The 23,267-nt window shown below is 36.8% G+C and overlaps 1 protein-coding gene across 1 annotated transcript in view; it reads right to left on the bottom strand.

Moving 5' to 3' along the window:
* The window catches only part of csrnp3 (cysteine-serine-rich nuclear protein 3), a 264,623-nt gene extending 244,456 nt beyond the window's left edge, over positions 1-20,167 (bottom strand). The window contains exons 1-2 of the mRNA XM_082174694.1: positions 20,010-20,167; positions 18,665-18,696 (exon numbers count right to left, since the gene is read on the bottom strand). Of these exons, the coding sequence (XP_082030820.1) occupies positions 18,665-18,696; positions 20,010-20,012 (35 nt within the window). The 5' untranslated portion in view covers positions 20,013-20,167. The remainder of the gene's footprint in view (positions 1-18,664; positions 18,697-20,009) is intronic.
* Positions 20,168-23,267: the final 3,100 nt, after the last annotated feature.

Genomic DNA, 23,267 nt, shown 5'->3' with positions numbered 1-23,267 from the left:
TACCTTTTATTAAAAGGGCATCTTGACTGTTAGTTTAACTGTAAATTATGAGAAGAGCTCGTAGCCTTCCCCAAAACACTGCAAAGGTTGTGTTTAACCTTATAAATCATGTGTGACGCTGAGCCGTAAAGAGCAACCTTGAGAGCGCCGGGCTCATCTGAAGCCCCACAGACAGGAACTGTAGCCTGGAATAATTATATATCTGAAGCTGATGTCATTCTGCCGATGTGTGTGGCTAAGTAAACATAAACGCAGCCTTGATATATTCCATACTCCACACTGATGTTAGGAAGAGTCACAGGCCTCCGAATCCACAGCATGAAAATGCCAAAAGAAGAAGAATATGCTTGTAAAAGGTCACGTGCAGCATTCATAAAGCAGACGCACTCGAGGCGCTGCTGTTATACTGTGGATTATACAGTGATGTTTACCGTGGTGTCCCTGAGGGACCCTTGTTGTCTATGCAAAGAGATCGGTTTAAATTAAAGAGGTGTCCTGAAATTTAATTTCAGTTCTTGGAATGTGTTTAGATTTACTACAAACTCTGAATAAACATAAATCAGAATTAGACACTTTGTATAAAATGCAAATCGATGCTCTCAACTTGGAACGGCATTACTGATTATAAAACCTGTCATGTATGGGTCGTATTTCACCTCAAAAACAAATGCGTACTGTATATATAATCTTTTTTTTGTTTTTGAGGTGAAATATAAAATGAGTATTTCATGTGTGTATTGTGTATTATATTCTAATACAAAATCTGTAAGATGTTTTTGAAAGAAGTTCCTTCTGCTCACCGAGAAGATCATTTATTTGGTAAAAAAAAAAAAAAGTGAAAACATTATTACAATTTAAAAGAACTGTTTTATATTATAATACATTTTCAAATGTAATCGTAAACTGAATAGAAAGTTCAAAAGAACAAAATGTAGTTGAAATATAATTTTGTAACATTATAAATGTCTTTACTGTCACTTTTAAAAGTATTATATTATATGTAAGAAAATGAAAAGGCCTATTTTTAACACCATTAAGACATATTTTGCGTTGGGATATTATTTTTTTTACAATTCTTGTAACCAAAAATCCATGAAATTCTAATTATTGTAATGCCATAAACAAATAAAGCAAAAACAATGTTAATATCAAACATATTTATACATCTTGGGTAAAATACTGGGTTGTTTCAACCCAACTTTGGGTCAAATATGGACAAACCCAGCCATTGGGTTAATTTTTTTAATAACATTTTTAATCCAACGTTTGGGTTTGTCCATATTTGACCCAAAATTGGGTTAAAACAACCCAGCATTTTTTAGAGTTGCACCTTTAATTTGTTGATTTAATTTTAAACTTATTTATTTATTTGTTTTGTGTGTTTGTTACAATGCAAATATTCTTAACATCGTCACTTACACTTTCACATGTCTCTTAATATTCCTCAAATAGGCACCAATAAAAATAAAATAAATAAATAAATTAGTCTTTTCTTTTTTTCTTTTTTTTTTCAGCGATCCATTTTATGAACTTAATAAAGTAGTCAGGTGCAAGTCACAATATTGCTGTTTTTTTTGTTTGTTTTTTGCAAGATCTGGCAACACTAATGAGTGAAAACGTACCTCGTTCACAGTGATTTCTTGCACCGCACATTAAAAAAGAAGAGACACAACTCTGATATGAGCTTAAATATGTCATTATCAACTAGTTGTTCAGTTAAATTCCGTATACACTGTGTGGAATTTCTGCAAATGCGGTTGTCACTACCTGAATTTTTCAGAAGTTTATTTGGTTGTAGAAGTCAAGTCACCTTCATTTATATAGCGCTTTTAACAATTCATATTATTTCAAAGCAGCTTTACAGTGATAACAGGAAGTTAAAGTAACAAGAGATAGTTTTGGTTTTACAGCAGCTCTAGGATAAAGTTATTGTCCAGCTTAAGTACGTTTTTTGATTGATTCACTTCCGTTGTAAAAATCATTAGTTATTAATTTATTAATTAACTTACACAACACCGTTTTAACTGAAAACAGAAAACTTTTAATGCATTCTGGCCGTTCACTTGCACGACAGCGGTGTTTGGTGGCAGTGATCACTCCCGTAAATGATTGAACTGTGTGTGTAAAGAACAGGATTAAGCATTAAAAGGTGAATCGAAAATCGAATTTAGCGGCAGTGACGTGGCCTAGCTAATGCAACGAGTAGACTTAGCGTGATGAATCATATGGTGTGACTGGCATTTATTAACCTTTGTTCAAACATGACACACTCTCTTATACAGTAGTAACGTGGAGGGAAAAGATTCATATAGTGAGATGCTTTAAAGGCTAAATCAATTCAATGCACATAGATTCAACAGAGCATATGCCATTATGACATAGTAAATTTGGTGCATAGTTAAAATGATATACACAACACATTTGATACGCAATATAATGGGACATAAACTAAACTCTTGTGATACTTACAGTCTATTTCCCTATTTTACTGCACTGACTATTGCGTTATTATGTCTTTAGATCCATTTGCTTTGAAGAATCAGTGATTCAGAGACCTATAATAGTGCAATCCCAAATAATGCACACTGATGCAAGACTTGATTTTTGGGTTGTGAAGATCCTTTGGGTTGAGCAGCTGCCGTTAAAAGATGGTTTACTGACTAAACTGTAAAAACACAGATGCTTTCTTGAAGAGACAAAGTGAGTCTCCGTTTGTGGTGGACTTGAGAGTTTTTTGGAGGACAACAAGCAAGAAAGCAGAACACAATTAGAAACAAAGGAGCCCATTTAAATAGACGCTCTACTACATTTGGTGCTTTATGGAAATGAGGCTTCATTCCCTCTTTGTACATTTGTTAACTTGCTGTTGCCCGAGGCAGTAGACATCCACACACACACACACACACACACACACACACTCGAACGGAGGAAGACATATCTGGCTGGTGTTCAGTACCCCGCACACGGAGCAGACTGCTGCAACTCGCATTGATCTTCTCATCCTCACCAGAACAACGCTGGAAAAACACACTGTTCTTCCATCAGTCTGCATGTGCAAACTGAAGCTCTGAACCAAAATGGCGAGCATATGGAGTCTGATCCAGGATCTGTGCTTGAACTCGTTATTTTCTGTGTTAAATTCTGTTGCTATAAGCCAGTGTGCTCATTTGAAAGAGCCTGTAAAATGGCATTGTGCAGGTTTATGTCCAATGTTGCCGTATTGTGTGATTTAAACGTACTAATTTCATATCTACAAGTTTGTATTGGTTTGTTAGGTGAATTTTGTTGGTTTTTAATATCATATAAAAAAAATCGTTGTTTTACATTCGTTGTTTTACATCTCCAAATTCTTCAATTTTAACAGGGTTCACTGTTCATACTGGCATTGATGGTTCCCGAATAAGTTGGCAAAACTCAAACAAATTTGAGGTAATTAAATTTTAAGTTAAGTAATTCACAGTTTAAGTAAGCAGTGCTGGCAGATTTTTATGTTGTACTTGTACATTTTAATTGCTCTTAACTTGAAAAATAAGTAAGCTAATTTATACATTTAACTTAAAATGATCATGTAATCTCAACTTAAATATTTTTAGTTGTGGAAACTTGGCTAGCTTTAACTAGCTAATTCAGCAAATGCGAAATTCCTAATTGTTAACACAATGCTTTGATAGCATTATAGCATAGCAATTGCTGAGCAGAGCAGAGCAATTAACTGATACCTGTTCTCATACGTCACCATACCCCCCCCCCCCCCCCCCCCCCCCAAAAAAAAGAGAGAAAAGAAAATCCCACATAACCGAAATAGCAAAACATTACACACTCCTAAATCTCCCACTTAACACTATTTTGCTCAAAAAACATTATATAACACTTCATTTTAGTATTTTCTCTCCCTTTCGAGTGTCATGACAAAGCATGCTGGGAAATAGAAATCCCAGCACACATTCTGTTTCATATAAGTTTTTCAAAAAAAAAATAAAATAAATTCAAAACAAAGAAAGAATTCAGATTACTTAAGATGTGTCAGTTTGGTGAACTCAAAAGAAAAAGAAAGTTCTAAATACTCATAAAAGTTAATTTGATTGAACTCATTTGTTAAATTTAAGTTTACCCTCAAACCAAGTAATTATTCTGAGCATTAAGGTTTACAGACCTTTAACATCCACAGAACCTTTCCAATGAACAAAAGGTTCTTTATAGTGTAAAAAGGTTCTTTAGATTGTTATAATGTTCTTCATACCAAGAAGAAAATGGTTCTTTTAAGAACTGTTCACTGAAAGGTTCTGTTGCATCAACGTGAAAATCCCTTCATTTCACACCTGTTAAATCTACTTTAAAAAGTGTGTGTAAAAACTTGTGAAATAAAAATTAAGTAAATTTTGCTCTTTTTTTCCTTCTTTTTTTTCAGTGCAAGAAGTTACAGGACATTTTGAAAGTCTAGTCACTTTTTTGATTGGACTAAAACCTGCATATGAGTGCAAGATGATGTCATGCAATATTTTGGTCTGTTTTCCTGAAAGAAAAATATTGTGTGATTTGCATTTTTGCATGCTAATAAGTTTGTTTTGTCACCCTTTAGCAAAATGTTAGCAGATGACCTGAACTGCAAGTTTCAAAACTCCAATTTTGATTTCATGACAACATTAAGAGATCAACAAAATAACTGGATATTAGATTGTGAGGTAAGATCTGTATTTTTTTTTTTTTTTTTTAAGAAATCGAATGGTTTAAATACTGTATATGAAGCAATCCATTTCAGACATTCAGACTATAGGTTGAACATTCCAGAATGATGCTGAAATAAGCGTTATTTAATCAATTTATTTTTGATAATGACTGACCATGTTATCTATACTCATATACCCTATTTATTTATTTATTTATTTTTCAGACACTGCTGGGAAGTGAAATGTATGAAGCACCTTCATCCTTGAAGATCTGAAGGATGATGGGAGTCCAGTACTTACAAAAGGTTGAGATCCACTAGTCTAGACAGGCCAAATTCAATAAGCACATTTTCCACATGCTGAAAATGGCAGAAGAGTGAAAGGAAGGAACTGATTGGAAATGTACACAAACTCAGGGCAGGTCTGATTTCCTCACTCGGGCTGTAATTCGATCTCACAGAGATGCAGAGAAGGAGTTTGAACTTTGCAGCTCTGTTGATCTGCTCTGCTCGAGAGCTCATTCCAATCACGTACGTCTGTGGCATAATCAGGTACTTTCACCCTCATGTCAATCACAATGCACACCTGAATTATTCATTAAACTATATTTTATTTATGTCAGTATTTCCCCCATGCCACCGAAAAAAGTAGGAGGAAGCCGAGCTCTCTGACAGACAGAGATGCACAGAACCTTGCAAAGAAGCGATGCTTTCATCTTTAATACAAGCGCTGGGAGGCTGAGGGTGTCGGGGGTACACACACACACCACACACACACACACACACACACACACACACACACACACACACACACACACACACACACACACACACACGCAGTCTCATTATTCATTCACTTTCTTGAATAGATCTTCTGGTATTTTCATATGTAAAATGCTTCAGTGTGATGTCTGGAAGGATCTATCAAGCAACTCTTGTTTATGTCTGTGGAACAAAAGAAATGTTCCCATTCATGACGCACAGAAACACTAACATTTTGTTTTGTCTCCCTTCAAAAGAAAAACCCAAGCAAAATTAGAGAGGTGTATTCAAACCTTTTAATGCCGAGAACACTACACATATAGTTAGTTTGATTATAGAATGGTTTCACTCTTATTATTTCACTCTCATGGTTTTCTCGTAACTATATTTAGCACATTTAGGACTGACAAACATATTTCGTTGTTGTGTGAAGTTGAACAGCCATTGACCACCTCAGACCAGTGTTGTTATCGTTAACCAAAACTAAAACTATTAAGTTGAAGTAGTAAAATTAAATAAAAGCTAACTGAAATGACAATTGTGAATTGTGTGATATAAAGTCCGAATTGCGTGATATAAAGTCAGAATTGAATGATATAAAGTCAGAATTGAATGATATAAAGTCAGAATTGTGATATAAAGTCAGAATTGTGATATAAAGTCGTAATTGCGAGAAATAAAGTCAGAATTGCGTGATATAAAGTCAGAATTGCGTGATAAAACTTATTTTTTATCTTGCAGCTCTGACTTTATAAGTCGCAACTGCAACTTTATATCACGCAATTCTGAGATAAAAAGCAATTACCATATTTATTTATTTTTATGTGGCGGCTTCCATAAGCTTCCATATAAGTCTTTTCTAACATTTACATAAAATAAAAAAAACATATGCATTTTGACCGATATATAAAAAATGTCCACTTCAAAGGTTATTGGTTGTTAAATATCCAGTTTTACGCCATTTAATGAGTCTTTAAAAATAGCACACAACAATGTAACAGGAAACAACATTGTTCAAAAGAAAAGTAACTAAATAACTGAATGTGTTGCTTGCATTAATTCATCTTTTTTTTTAACTCAACGCAATATTAGTCTCATAAAGCAGGTTGCTTGCCTTCACAGGTTATTGATGACTCATGAGTGGTTTAAATAGTGATGACTCGAGTGGTTTAAATAGTTAGTGATGACTCATGAGTGGTTTAAATAGTTAGTGATGACTCATGAGTGGTTTAAATAGTTAGTAATGACTCATGAGTTGTTTATATAGGCTATTATTGTGTCAAAAAGCACAAAAGAACTATATTCGGATCTGCATATCCTTTATTGGACACAAAAATGATAGGCCATGGCTGCGTCCGAAATCGCATACACTTTTGAGTAGTATTTTATTTTGAATAGGTAATTGATTCATGACCGCTAAACAAGTATGTTCTAGTATGAGTGTGTGTAGTATGAATGTAATCCGGACAACTACATTCGCCATGTTGTCAGTATCACGTGACCTACCAGCGTCACTTCACCTTCATTCACAAATCCTCTCCCGTGGCCTCATGGGAGAGTAAAGTGTCCATCATAAGCACACTTCAGGATCTCGCCAGAAGTAGTAAGTCATCCGGGGACTTTGCCTACTCTTTTATGAGTACTGTGAATTCAGACATACTTCTTTTGCCACATACTGTTTTTTGCCTACTAGTAGATGTTGAATTGTATGCGATTTCAGACGCAGCCTGTCTGTCCATCTCTACAGAAGATGAAAGGTCAGTGAATGTGCAATGTGAATCGGTTCTAATACTTGATTCGCAAGCTGACAATTCCATTGGTAAGATAATAACTCCCATGAGTCTACCACATATGTTATACCACACGCCACACAATTACTATTCCGCATCTGTGTTGTAAGAGCTGTAACGGAGGCTTCTTCGCTGATTGGCAGCTCCCTCACAGACAGAGTGCGCGCGGTCTAAAATTAGACGGGTGTCTGTGTGGGTTGAGACAGTGAGCGTGTGTCACACGAAGATGACTAGACCGTCATTCATGCCAGAGAACTGAACAACCCGACCAGTCAGAGTTTCCGGACAGCTGATCATCAACAAGCCCGCTTCATTGTTTACCACAGAAAAGCGCTCAAAGGAAGATTTACTCATGAGGGAACTGCTCAATATTAATTAGAACTGTTACGGCAGCAGTTTCTTATCTGGGATATTAGGCAGATGCGCTGTTGCCTGGCTCCCTCCGAGTGAATAGAGATGTGGCATTTAGAGTGATGAGCGTAATGACGTTCCCTTTCTAGTGGTGGCTGTGTTTATGCCTGCAACCCGATTCTGTCAAACATCACAACCATTTCAAGCCATTACCTCACCGGATGATCCCGTGAGAGACACGCACAGTGTTTCATTGCTTTCCAGACGTTTAATTGTGGATTTTCTTTTGAAGCTGTTGTTTATTTATTTGCTTGCTTACTTGTTGTGGGAACTTAAAACTTGCATTATCTGTGTTGTATTGAATTTTAATTTAGGTGGCAATTTGAAAAAAGTAAAATGGATGGATGGATGGATGGATGGATGGATAGATAGATACGGATGGTCAGACATAGATAGATAGATAGATAGATAGATAGATAGATAGATAGATAAGGATGGTCAGAGAGATAGATAGATATATAGATAGATAGATAGATAAGGATGGTCAGATAGATAGATAGATAGATAGATAGATAGATAGATAGATAGATAGATAGATAGATAGATAAGGATGGTCAGAGAGATATATAGATAGATAGATAGATAGATAGATAGATAGATACGGATGGTCAGATAGATAGATAGATAGATAGATAGATAAGGATGGTCAGAGAGATAGATAGATATATAGATAGATAGATAGATAGATAGATAGATAGATAGATAGATAGATAGATAGATAGATAGATAAGGATGGTCAGATAGATAGATAGATAGATAGATAGATAGATAGATAGATAGATAGATAGATAGATAGATAAGGATGGTCAGAGAGATATATAGATAGATAGATAGATAGATAGATAGATAGATAGATAGATACGGATGGTCAGATAGATAGATAGATAGATAGATAGATAGATAGAAAGATAGATACGGATGGTCAGACATAGATAGATAGATAGATAGATAGATAGATAGATAGATAGATAGATAGATAGATAGATAGATAGATAGATAGATAGATATGGATGGTCAGACATGGATGGATGGATGGATGGATAGATAGATAGATAGATAGATAAGGATGGTCAGATAGATAGATAGATAGATAGATAGATAGATAGATAGATAGATATGGATGGATGGTCAGACATAGATAGATGGATGGATGGATGGATGGATGGATAGATAGATAAGGATGGTCAGACAGACAGACAGACAGACAGACAGACAGACAGATAGATAGATAGATAGATAGATAGATAGATAGATAGATAGATAGATAGATAGATAGATAGATAGATAGATAGATAGATAGATAGATAGATAGATAGATAGATAGATAGACAGGCTAGATAGATTTTGTCTGCCCCCAACCTGCACCAATCACTATGGAAACCAATTTTAATATGAGTGGAAAAACTGTACAGCAAGACAGATGCCATATGGTAATATCTGCGCTAGTGACAACCAAGCTGCAACAGTCAGTCCATCAGATATGAATGACTAATATGCTAATTGGCGCTGTCTGCCATAGCTGGACTGATGTGCCAGTGATGTTAAAACTGGCAGATAATTTGTTATAAATCATAATTAGCCATCAGTTGTTAGCAAAGAGTTGTTACAACTGTCTTCACTGCATCACAGTTTATGGTTTAGCGCTGATGTTTAGGACAGATCCAGACTGCCAGTGTTCCTCTCTGTCTATATCTGTGTGTCTGTGCATCAGCACTGGGTTGAGTGAGGATACATCATTCTTCTATCCGTTGAGAATAATTCTTCTTTAAGAGGACGTTCACTCTGTCTGCAGTAGTGGTATAATCTATCTATCTATCTATCTATCTATCTATCTATCTATCTATCTATCTATCTATCTATCTATCTATCTATCTATCTATCTATCTATCTATCTATCTATCTATCTATCTATCTATCTATCTATCTATCTATCTATCTATCTATCTAATCTCTGGCTAACTATCCATCCATCCATCCATCCTTGAAAATAACATTGACAATGTCATAAACTTCAAAGCATTTGTTGGATCAATTATCCTCTCTTTTTCATCTCTCTTCTTCCATTTCTCTCTCACTCTTTGCTTTTTACAGCCAGCATGTATGTTGGGTAGCATTGAGTTAGTACACAAATAAAGACATACTAAAGTAATTTCACATTCTGATCATTAGAACTGCACAATTAAAATTGATTATTAAACCACAAAGGGCTGTAATTTAATTAAGCAGTGTGTCATGTATATCAAGCGTAGCGTCAGTTCTGCTGGTCACGTTAGTCAAGCGCGATCAGCTGATCCACGTCTACCTATAGGAATACGACGCCTATCACTGTATACATGTATAAGCTCCTTCAGTATTATCAGCAGATATCGTGTTTCTCAGGAGCGATTACCCTCCTCCATCCCCAGCTCCTCTCGTCAGTCAGGATTTGGCATGATTCCCCTTGAATCAGAATAAATTCTCGAATTATGTTGTACTTTAAAATCTTGAATTTATGATATCTGCAATACATTCATGTTGGTTCTGTTCTGTTTACCCTGAGGGGGGTTATTGCTGCTCTCCCTGCTCTTATTCATGCTAGGGTTTTTGTTTTTGCCCAGAACAGAACCATACCGCCAATCCAAACTTTATGCTAATTGTCAATCATCCTTGACGATAGTGGTCCTGACTGAATTCACAGCACTCTGTTATGTCTGTCAGCAAGACTAATGTGCTTTGAGAAGACAGTTTCATTTTATTTTCATATTTGTGCAATTTCTAATATTTTCAACAAGTTACTATGTAAATCTTCCTGAAAAAATATATAATATATATATGAAGAGTTCAGTAATTTCACTTAAATGACAATTCATAGGTAATTTTCATTGCCATTTAAGTGAAATTACTGAACTTAAATATACGAGCTTCATAAAAATGATCATTCTAGAAGAAAATTTCAGTTCACTCTGAAATCACTCTTCACTCTTCTCTTCATATATATTCATATTTTTTATTTTATTCATATGTGTGAGTATACACAGTGTATATATATATATATTACAATTAGCATCAGGTTATTCATAACACAATGATAGCTGTTATTTCATATTTCACTTAGCAATTAGGGCATGTGCTATGAAACCCTGACCAGGCTGGTTTTTGAAATCAGAAGTATGATAATTAAAAGGCAGCGTAAGATTTATTAATGCATCTCTTTTATGCTTGAAAACAAAAGGCAGCGTGTGTTGTGACATCCCCTGGGACGGCCTTCCAGACGTTGAGATACATGTCACACCTTTAATCATGATGGCCCTCAATGCTGCTCCATCGAATTTCAATGATGTTATTTAGAGAGCTGTAATTAACTCTATGCAGATCGAGAGGTGACGGGACTCTCTAACTTCCTGTTTATAATAAACCCTGAGTTCTGTTACCGCAGGATCTCACTGCAGTATAATTAACTAGAGTTCACATTTTCAGACGGCATAGCTAAGGTGTTCTGGATGGTTGCCAGGGTGTTGCTATGAGGTTTCTGGGTGGTTGTTAGGTTGTTGTCTATTTCTTCTGCATTTGCTTAGCTAATCTGATTAGTCCTAATGTCCTAATGCCACTAATTTGTTTTTAAAAAGGATAAAAATATGTTTTATGTTTATTTTTATTTTTAATTTAAATTAGATTGAATCATTTTATATTGGTTCTTTAAGTTATTGAAATCACCCCTTATGCCCTCATTCACTATTCCGTACATTACTCCACTAATATAGTCCACTTGAAGGAGTGAATGAAAACGAGTTAATTCAGACACTAAGTGTGCCGGAAGGGCTTCTGCTTTTGCATAATTTGTGCTTGCTGATTAATAATTATTTGAAACTTATCAAACTGGCAAGATGAAAAGATTTATCTTGAACTCTGTCATGGAAACTATGTATTTATTAATCAAGTAAAAATGGATGTATGCCTGTATGATATTACACTGTAGCCACATTGGACCAGTGGTTTGGAAAATATATGTATGGACTAACTTCTGGTCAGACGCGGGAATTCATTCGGTGCGCGACTCTCACAGTGCATTATGGGTATTCTCTAGCCGTACATCGGTTGTACACTCGTTATTTTTAGTGCATTGTGGGATTGAATGAGTGCACTCAATAACATCCACAATGGTTTCGGACACCACTACAAATGGCTGTTCCCTCCAATAGTGCCCTATTTATGGTTATAAAGGGCGATATCGGACACAGCCAAGGTGTTTTATAAGGAAGTAATAGGCAGCAACAATCCATGTCTGTGACACAAACAATGCAAGACAAGTTACATGCCAAAGTTTAATATAAGCAACAGCAATGCTTCATGGAAACCTGCGCTGATGTGCATGTGTGCTGACAGTGAAATGCACGAGGCTATAGTAACCTGCATGCTACATCACGCGGAAGTCAAACACACTATAAGAAAGCATCAAACAATTTTCTGCATGGGAAATGGAAGACCAGCAGGTCAAGGCGAGATATTATCCAGCATTTCATTTGTGTCTGTGTGCGTGTTTGCTCTATATGCCATTTAATTGTGCGATGCTCGCTCAGAAAAAAGCCCATGCGCTTTCCTCTAGACTCATAATAGGCAAGACGGACTGAACATTCCATACAGGCGTCATGGCAACCGGTCATGGCTAAATCTCCGAATATGAGAGAGAGAGAGAGAGAGAGTCCGACTGCCGAGCACTGATGAGACGCATCAAACACTGCTCGTCTCTAATTGATCTCTAAGAGTCTTTCTGTCACCAACAAAAAAGCTTCTACTGACTGAATGAACATCTCAGTTTAACTGACGGCACTATTAAATAAATTGAGAAGGGCAATTTATAGTTTATAAAGACAGACTACTCTATTTGTATATTTAAATGTACGCTCAGTGTATAAAGGAATGACTTACGCATGCCAATGACACTTTTCAATGTCCCACTTAACCTCAAATAAGCAATAAGCCATGAGTTGTACGTTACAGTGTTTTTGCAGTGAGAACGTACTCGACACAAGTACAAAAACAAGAATGGCAATGCAATGCGAGCACGGAGTCCTGTTGCACATACTGTTGTGTTGAGGTGGCACATTTTGTTGATCCTGGAACAACATTCCTGTCCTAAAATGTACTAACCCTATCCCTACCCCTAAACCTAACCCTACCCATTAGTTATCCCTAAAATCAGAGGGAAATGACAGGTGAATAACACTGATGTAGAAGCACCCAACCCTGGTTGTAAGCCTAAACTTGACATAAACTGTAAACTTGTCTCTTAAATCTGATTGGTTGATTGGAATGTTGATCCAGGAACATGTTGCTCTTGGTGAACTCACCATGTTGAGGTATATGCTCAGTGCCGGTCCTCCCTATATGCTAAGTCAAGTCAAGTCAAGTCAAGTCAAGTTTATTTGTATAGCGCTTTTCACAATACAGATTGTATCAAAGCAGCTTCACAGTATTACATTTAAATAATACAACAAAGTTTGTTTCAAGAGGAATTTATTGATTGATAAAATTAAATTAAATATCCCCAAAATATCCCCAACTGAGCAAGCCAATGCTAAGTACGCAAGTTGCGTAAGGCTCGGGCCCCCGAACCACCAGGGGGCCCCATTGCTCTCAAAGATGATTTAATGCCTAAGGCTGTGTGATTAATATCATTTTAGTTTCGTTTTTGATTTTGGTTTCCAACAATTATGAAAACAAGATGCTGCATTCAAAGTGGTGCGCTGTTGCCGTTCCTACGTAACTTCCAAATCAAATCATGTAATGTGACCGTCGTAATATACAGTCTCATGCCGGACTTGATTGATACCAAGTTAAAAGCGTATATTGAGTTGCGAAAGCAGCTTTCTGTGTGCGCGCTCCAAGATGGAGTGAAACATGGATAAGTATAGGCTATTTTGGGCTACACACAAAAATATGTCAGAATGTTCGTCTTGGGGAGTTTTCACTTAAACGCATTCAGTTAAGTAATTAGTCAGTATACGATCTGTGTATTAAAGTGACAGCAGCCTAATAAACCTCCTGCTCTCTCTGTCATTTAATGTTAATCAAACAACAAAAGAAAACAAGAGAATAATTCACTGCTTTTCACTGAATAACTTTAGTAACTTTAATAAGAAGCAATGTATATTTGATTCATTCGGTAAAGTTTTTTTTTTTTTTTTTTTTTTTTTTTACATTTGATTGCTTTATTCAGTTTAGGCTTTTATTTGACTGGGCTAACATTTTTTATTATTATTTGTATCTTTTTTACTTTGTCCCATTGTTTGTAATTCAATGTTGTTTGTTGACAGTGAAACTGCTCTGAAAGAACAGATTAAGGGGTCATTTTTTTTATTTATTTTTTATAAATGCACTGACAGGAGCCCTTAAAAGTTTTGCTTAGGGCCCCCAGAAGTCTATAGGACCGGCACTGGATACACTTAAATGTATGCACCAATAATACGTATATGTTATTATTCAGATAGCTAAAACCGTTTCTAAGATTTAAGTTATTTTTTGTCTGTTGCTCCACAATGACAGTAGTTATAGTTGACCTGAGAAAATTGGCCATTGACACAGACAGTTTAAGCTAATGCACTCTATATGGCAACGCATAACGATGAATATTCAGGTTCATGTAAGTGTTTTTGTTCACATACTTGCACAGAATAAGTTTCCGGCCTAAGGATTGTTCTTAATTGTGATTGTATTTACTGGGCCAGTACAAATCTGAACTACTGGCCCAACAGGCCCAGTCCTGAATGTTTCTAATGAAAGTTAGCCAGGGCAGAGTGCACCATGCATCTGAAAGAATTCACGTATCAGAGACCGAAATGTAAGCATGGACCCGTGCCTATAAAAACACGGCCCAGAACTGAGGGTGCAGGGTGTAGTAACCACCCTGTATGTTTCGCTTCACTACCACAATATTGCTCTATCCAGCAGGCTGGAAACGGCTTTGTTTCTCCCCATTGCGTTTGCTCTGTATATCAGAAACAGATTACGGTGTTCTTTCTTTCGCTTTCTGTTTTTTTATTCCCTTTTCATTTTTTTTTTCCTGAAGGCGTGCATGCATGTTATAGCACAGAGCACGTTCATCGATCAAACCGATGCTTCTGTCTGTCCACCAGCCGCTGGTTTTCCTCTTCCACCAAGGCACGATGTTTCCCCAACCTTTTACAAGGTGTTGTACAAGTCCACGTGAATAGATCGCTCGGTCACATTTATATGCACATGCAAATTTTAGCCATTCCTATACAAAAGGGAAGCAAATTGATTTGGCTGCATGCGCGTAAGTGCATGTGTGAAGACGTCATGTGGAGAGAGACAGAGCGCTGGGCTGTTATCAGGGAAAACGGCATGCCACCTTTCCAGTGAATCTTTAATGTGCGGGATTCAGCGCTCTGGCAGCATTGCCATCTGTGCACGGGTTAGATACATGCATGGAAGATTTAGTTATTCAAATGACCCAGCTTAATCAGCCCCTCCTAGCAGACTGGAAATCCATTCTGTAAATGTTGCCGTGTCCTTTGAGTGTGTCATATAGAGTAATTAAATCATGTTCCCATGGGGAAGATTTGAAAGGATAAACAGATGCAGTCAAGAGTGGTGTGAACACAGAGCCTCTTAGATCATGATCTGGGAACATCTGAAAGGTGTGTAGGCAAGAGAGCTGGCTCGTACGCTCAGCTTTGCTGCTTTTCTATGCTGGAGTCGTGATTAAAGCAATAGTTCACCCAAAAACATGGGAACTGCCAACATTTACACAGCCTCGTGTCATTGCGACCTGTATCGTTTTCTATCTTCCCGGAAACACAAAAAGAGATACGGTATTGGATTGAACGTCAGTCATTATTCACTGATCAATCAGTATTTTCCAGACATCAAAAATACAAGACAAACTGCATAAGACACTATGACTGCGTCTGAAATCGCATACTGCCCTATATATAGTAGGAGAAAAACAATATGTGACTAAAGAAGCATGTCTGAATTCACAGTACTCATAGAAGAGTAGGCAAAAAGTCCCCGGATGACCTAGTATTCTGAAGTGTGCTTATGGACACTTTATTATCCCATGAGGCCACGGGAGAGGATTTGTGAATGAAGGTGAAGTGATCACATGATAATGACAAAACGATAAATGTAGTACGTCCGGATTACATTCTACACACATTTGGTAACACTTTACTTAAAGCCTTTACATAATGCATTGTAAAAGTATTTTAATGCATTAGTTATGGCTTGTAATGCACCTTATAATGCATTGTTTGGTCTCATAAATAATTGTAAACACAGTATATTATAATTCTTATCTATTCATTGTTACACCTTTAGGAAGCATTAAAACACATGACAAACATCCAATTTCTGATGTGACAAGGAATTGCAAATATTATAAGGCTTTTTAACTTTGGTAACGATTATTTATGAAAATATATAATGCATTATAGCATACATTATGCATACCGTATAATGGATTATACATAAAGGCTTTAAGTAAAGTGTTACCAAACATGTTTAGTGCTCGCAAAGTATTTTTTCAAAATAAGTAGCTACTTATTTATGCAATAGAGTATGCTAGAGTATGAAATTTTGGACACGGCCTAAGACAAATTGTCAATACTGTAAGAAGTTCTTTAAAAATAAGTCTAATATCTCATGCACATTTTACCCCTCAAGTAAATTAATCTTTTTTTAAAGGATGTTTAGATATTTGAACTGGAAAGCGAAAAGATTATTTGCAGTGGTCTTTATGAAATGTGGCCTGGTTTGCTATTGGTTTTCATGAGTGACCATAAAAGAGTTTCTGGAGCTTTGGCAGAGGTAAGATCAGTGAATATTGACCTTTGAATATTGAATTTTGTTATGTTGTTTCGTATAAAGCTATCATATGTCTTCAGAAGAATGCATTAGATATATAACACATAACAATCTTTATTATTATTATTATTATTATTATACTACTAACTAATACTACTAACTTCTAATAGGACTTTCTGTCTAACGTCACGGAAAATAACACGGGGTCAGAAAGACAAGATGTGAGTAATGACAGCATTTTCATTTTGGGAGAAACTATTTCTTTAAGTATGTGTGCACAATATTAGTATTGGATATATATTCCTGAAGATATATGTGTGTGTTCTTTTCATTTCATTGTGTGAGCCTGTATGTATAGTAAGACTGTGCGGACAGATTTAGCAGTTTTCAGGAAATGTCCCCAAAGGAATAAAAAACCCTAATGAATTTTTCCCCATTTAGTTTTTTTTTTTTTTATCTAATGCCAAAAGTATAATATAAGGTGAGTCTATGGAAACTCTAACTGGATTTTCTGAATAAAAATCTGTGCAAAACTCACAACTGCAATGCTAATGTGTCCTGGGTGGTTGCCAAGGCATTGCCATGCAGTTGCGTTTTTAGCACGTTGCTAGGGTGTTCTGGGTGGTTTCTAGGGCAAGTTTTTATAGGCCTGGTTCCCTCTTTTAATATAAGTCTTGTTTTGTCATCCATCAAGCAAAAATCATAAATCTGATCACTTGAAAAAGTACTGGCACATCTTTCCTCAACAAGTACGATTTGAAGTTACTTGAAATAATTGAAATATGAGCAATTGTAATCGTGATGCTTTGCCTTAGCAAACCCCTAATTAGTTTATTTTAAGAACAACAGATGTGACGGAGGCCTCTGCAAGGACGTACACACACAATTGTTTGTGCATGCTGTGCAGCGCTGCCATTCTCAGCTGGTCTCTTCCTGATGTCAAAAGAAGCTGGTGGATTTGCAACAAAGGAAGTTCATAACAAGCTGCAGTGGCTCTCTCTCTCTCTCTCTCTCTCTCTCTCTCTCTCTCTCTCTCTCTCTCTCTCTCTCTCTCTCTCTCTCTCTCTCTCTTGCTCTCTCTCTCTCTCTCTCTCTCTCTTGCTCTCTCTCTCTCTCTCTCTCTTGCTCTCTCTCTCTCTCTCTCTCTCTCTTGCTCTCTCTCTCTCTTGCTCTCTCTCTCTCTATCTCTCTCTCTCTCTTGCTAATATCCGTAGCTTGGCCTCTACGGACCAATCTTCTCCCAATCACACATTCTCCACCTCGCACTGCTTTAATTAGTTAAAGTGTCACACAGTTACGCCATGCGTGTCCCTGCAGACTACAAGCCAGCAACAAACTCCCTCTACTGAACGAACGACCAACAATCAGTCTAACAGACGGGATTTCATTCAGCGCATTCAATGCATGACAGAGGGTGAATCAGAGCTGCCTTTAAAGTCAAACTTTTCACAATCCAATCAATGCACAAAGGATCCAATAATACCTCCCTAGATTTGTTTACATTTGTATAGAAACAATCTTCACTTAGAAATTGCGAGTAAATTGCACAATTAATTACAAGCAAACAGCAAGTAACACATTGAATTAAATGTGACATTTTGAGGTAGAGAGACTGAAATAGTATTTTCTTGTGAAACATACTCCAATAATCAGTGCACACCATTTTTTTCCCCCAGTGTATTCTGTTTCACTTAAAAATGTGTCACATCATGGAGCTAAAATGGATTGCAAACTGTGACTTCATGCTGACGTGAGGGCATTTCTTCTGAAACACAAATGACTGATGACCCTCATCAATTATTAATCTGAGCAGAGGCATTATAAGCATCAAATCTGCTGAATGTAATGAATGCACGCTCAATCTTGAGTTATAGAGACATCAAAACATCTAGATTGGTTGATTTCATGAATCAAGCAATATTGTCTTTGTATTGACGTCCTATTTGCAGGAATGAAGAGCAATGCAGGAGCTTTTGTGTTCTCAGTTGATAAAGCATATAGTGCTTGTGATGCCAAGGTCATTGGTTTGATTCCCAGGGAAAACAGTTAAATGTATAGGCCTAAACTGCTTTGGATGAAACATTCTGCAAAATGTGCATAAGCTTATCATATTGATGATGCATGACTGTCACAGCTGATTTTTAACCAAGCAAATAATACACAGGTAATCACAAACCACTTTTGAGAGCCATTTCACAAAACAGACAAAAAAGAAAATCCATTCTCTTACCTTAAATGCAGAATGGAACCGGGTTTAATTTTCTGCAGAAAAAATAAAATAAATAAATGAAGGTTTATTAAAATTCTGCATTTTCCATTTAAACCTTTAATAATGTTATGATTGTACAGAGAAAAAAATAGTTCAGCATGACCGCAACCCAAATTTAATGTATACATTTTTTGGAAAACCAACATTCTGCTTATTATTATTTTTTTCTTCTTCCAGTAATGGGTAAGAGCAGCCATTCCAGCTCTGTCAGTGGAGTGGGCTGATGCAGACCCTTTATGAACGCTGCCTCATTACTGGAGGAGGGAGTGTTCCCAGGGGAGGGGGGAAAGCAGAGCACTGCCTGACACAGCTGCACATTCTCAGGGAGAGATGCGATGGCAGCCTGCCTCCTCTCTGCCGCTCTGGTTCACTGACTTTCAGTGGCAGGAGAACAGGGTTGTGAGAGGGTCACACACATTATTGGCATACAGCTCCCTCAAGCATGCACACATATATATACATTGTGTGTGCATGTACTATGAATTTGCACTGTGTGTGTGTGTATAATATATATATATATATATATATATATATATATATATATATATATATATATATATATATACACACACACACACACACGCACACACACACACACACACACACACACACACACACACACACTGACACAATCTTAATTTGTTATCTTTTTTTAATTCCAGGCCTGCTAATAAATAACATCATTTAAACAAGATAGCATTATTTATTATTGGTCGACATTTCTACCATGACAGTTTATACTTTAATAATAATAATAAAAATAATTTAAAAAAAAACGTAAAAGAAAACTGAAACATGTTCGCCACAGAAAAGGTGTATTCAAGTCATTTTGTATGCATTGTATTGATTTTTTTTTACTGTATTTTCGAGTAGCTAACTTTATAGACCTGCACAATAGCTGAAAATAAAAGTAGGCTATCTGTTATTTAAACGTGTAAAATAGTATAATTGATGATGATGATAATAATAATATTAAACATATTATTATATTTTCACTGTGTTTATAATTGTCCATTATAAATCTCCATAATTATTTACTTTATATTTTGTTAAAAAAATAAGAAATAAAACAATAAATACAAATAGGTAATGCATATTGGTTATGGAACACGAACATAAAACTAATCGGACAAAAAATAATATCGATCGATATCGAATGCCGATATCTAATTCCATGGATGAAACGGTAAGAGAAGAAGAACACACCTTTAAACGCGCTTTATGAACGTATGGGAACAGACCGTTCACGTCACTCCGTTATCGCTTCCATTCAAACCTGACAATAGAGAATAAACGAGCGACTTACCATTCATACTGATATATCTCATGTCAGTTGATCGCACGCTGCCGCCTCTTTCATCATATACTCTACACGCGAGAGGAAATCATACTCATCACGCAGATTTGAAAGCTGGATTCGTGCAGAACCGGCATCTGCCGCAGATACACCTCTGACAGAGCCGACAGAAGAAACAATGGTGCAGCCGAGCGCACAAACTAGCCATCCTACTACAGCCAAGGCTCCGCTCATGAATATTAATTAGTTCTTGCTGACGCTCGTGAGCTACCTTCCAATGGAGAGCTCCTGGCTTATGAATATTAATTAGATAGTGCCAACGTTCTGTTGTTACCGTCCAATGGCGAAGGCTGGGCTCTTGAATATTAAGAAGCAAGCCCTTCCCAGTAGTAGGATTCGTACACGGACTGCAGTGGGAATTGAGCGTGAGCCAGCGGCCACTAGAGAGCCATACAAGTGTCTTCCGAGGGGATTCAGGGATTTCTCAGGCCGCTTTGTCTCTTGGGTTTCGGCCAATTTAATTGTTCCTCATAAAAACACGTGGGTGTGTGGCAGGCTGTTCAAATGGGATTGTGCAGAATGTTGACGACAGCTCCATTGTGTGGGCTGTTATAAAATAGGCCCGCTTAGAGGTAAACTCATACATTCAACAAGATTTTGTAATTAAATAAATACATTTTAAAGATTTTATTTTAAAAACTGGAATCATGTGAGGGTAGGCTATAACATTTCCACCGAGCTTGATATATTAAAATAAACAAATAATTAAATAAGATGATTCATGATAGCCTCGACCTCCCTATAAAATAATGAATATAATATCTAATACATAAAATACATAAAAACATAAGCATAATTAAAATAATGTAACAGTATAAATCCATTATTTATTGTGACTCAGGAAAAAGAGATGTCTCAATTATTCCAAAAGCAGTTAGCAAGTGATTCATGAACATTTCTGTTATATCAGCGTACATTTCGATTAACCTGTCAAACACCATCCTCACTGTGCGACTTTAGTGATCACTTTCACAGGTTGTTAAATGCCGACATCTAGTGGCAGATTTTAGGAATTGCACAGACAGACACGGTTTTTACAAGTGTTTTTTCCTCATGAAATGTGCTAGTAACTTTCAATCAGAGGTGTAAAGTCCAGGGGTCAGAAAGTAAAAGTCCTGCCATGTGTTTATTCCACCCATGAACTCAGCCAGCTGATTTCACTAATTAGTTCTATCTCCTGGCTGAAAAACTGTGCTAATTAGCAAATCCAGGTGATTGGAACAAAATACTGAGGACTTTTACTTTCTGAACCTGGACTTTACACCTCTGCTTTCAATGTGTAACAGAGTAAAGAAAGGAAAAAGATAAACTAAGTGTGAATAGTGTCAAAATGCTTGTTTTAGTTATAAAATATTTGTTCTTGTTAAATTAACCCTGTTCATTGGTTATTTAAATAATGCATCTTGGTAAAAGGGAGACACCTACAGGCAAGAAGGGTGTACAATGGGTTGAATCAGCCATCTTCTCAGTTCACACGAGCTGTTGAGAAGGATAGGTGAAAAAGTCTCTGGTCGATCGGTTAAGAAAATGTTGGAAGATATTGTTTAATTTAGACAAAAAAGTCAATTGCATTTGTCTAGAAATGTGTTTGAGAGAACTTTATTCTGTATTTTCTGTTCAGAATGGTAAATCAGTGTGTAGCAGGGTCTTACAGGTGGTTGTGCACGCCACGTGCTAATGGCCTCTGCTTTGTATTTCATTTGGTATATTTGTTTGATTATTTTGATACAGTTTTATGGCCGGACCAGCAGTATTTATTGTCTGTTTGGTGCTCTTCGTGTCTTTTCCAGGTATGATGTATTACTTTTCTTCTGTGCAATTTTTGTTCTATATTTATAAAAGAAAAAAGAGACTGAGTCATATTCGTATGTAACAAAAAAAATGTGGTAACACTTTATTTTACAGTGTCCTTGTTACATGTACTTACCATAGTAATAACAGTAAATTCTGCATTATTACATGCAACTAACCCTCAACCAAATCCTAATCCTATAGTAACCCAATAGTAAGTAGCCTACATGTAGTTAATTATTATTACTCAGTACTTAAATATATAATTACACTGTAACAATGACACCATAAAATAAAGTGTAACCGAAAATGTTTATCTTGTCAGTTCACACGAGCTGTTGAGAAGGATGTCTTATGGCCGGACCAGCAGTATTTATTGTCTGTTTGGTGATCTTCGTGTCTTTTCCAGATTTCCTCAGTTGCAGTAAACACTAAAGTGAATGTTCTCAGCAAAATTGCTTTCGCGTGGTTGTTATTGAAAAAAAAGAACACACGAACCAAGAGGGGTTACATTGGTGCCGTGACCCGAATGGGAGTGAGGTTTAGGGGGGTGAGTGTAACGGAGGCCAGCTAGTAGTCGCTGTGCGAGTAAACCTCACTCCTCTGATCTCAATTGGTGCTCTAGCGACAGACGCTAGAGGCTGCAGTGTTTAGTCTCCTTGTTAAAGCGCCTGACTATCACGCTGGAGACCCGTAGCCTGGGTTTCCCCATGCTGCCTTGAGCGCAGCGCGATTTTATTCACGCTGCTAGGCAGCCTGGACACCATGGACCAGATTTTTTTTATGCGACACACCGAAGCAGTTTGTTTATATCTATGGATCCAACATGGCATCAGACGCGAAGTTACCTTTCGATGCAGCCTTAGATAGTGTTCTAAGTAGTTTAGAACGCAAGTTTATTTAGTCTTCTTCCTCGTCGAATTTCTGTCGCTCTACACATGTCATCTGGTATAATTGAAACGATTGGCTATGAGCTACGTACAGGCGCATTTGACATTCGTAGCGCCCAATAAACGGCTCTTGGCATTCGTAAACCACGCCTCAAATACGAGAAAATGAACATGTGGTTCCCAGACCACATCTCAATGAGACGAGGTCTGACGTTAGCCAGGCTAGGAGACCCGGGTTAGAGGCCCACATAGAGCGGGGCGAGTAGGACCTGGGTGGAGGGGTATTTATTATTTTTTTTTTAAGACCAAGCCCAAGACCAAGTCTATGATATTCTCATCACTTTATAAGACCCCAGTCTTTTCGCCTTTTGGCTTAGAAAAGTAACAGCAAAGATAACATGCTTTTAAGCATTTATGTTTTATCTGATTCAACTTCTCATTAACTGATTCAAGAAAAACTACCAAATACTGGAAACTAATTTGCTTTTAAGGTGCTATGACTAATCTGTAATCAATACTCAAATTG

This window comes from Leuciscus leuciscus (assembly GCF_965113295.1).
Source record: "Leuciscus leuciscus genome assembly, chromosome: 7".
NCBI classification, from domain to species: domain Eukaryota; kingdom Metazoa; phylum Chordata; class Actinopteri; order Cypriniformes; family Leuciscidae; genus Leuciscus; species Leuciscus leuciscus.
Note: the sequence above shows the minus strand (reverse complement) of the source record. Positions and strands in the feature narration are given on the sequence as shown.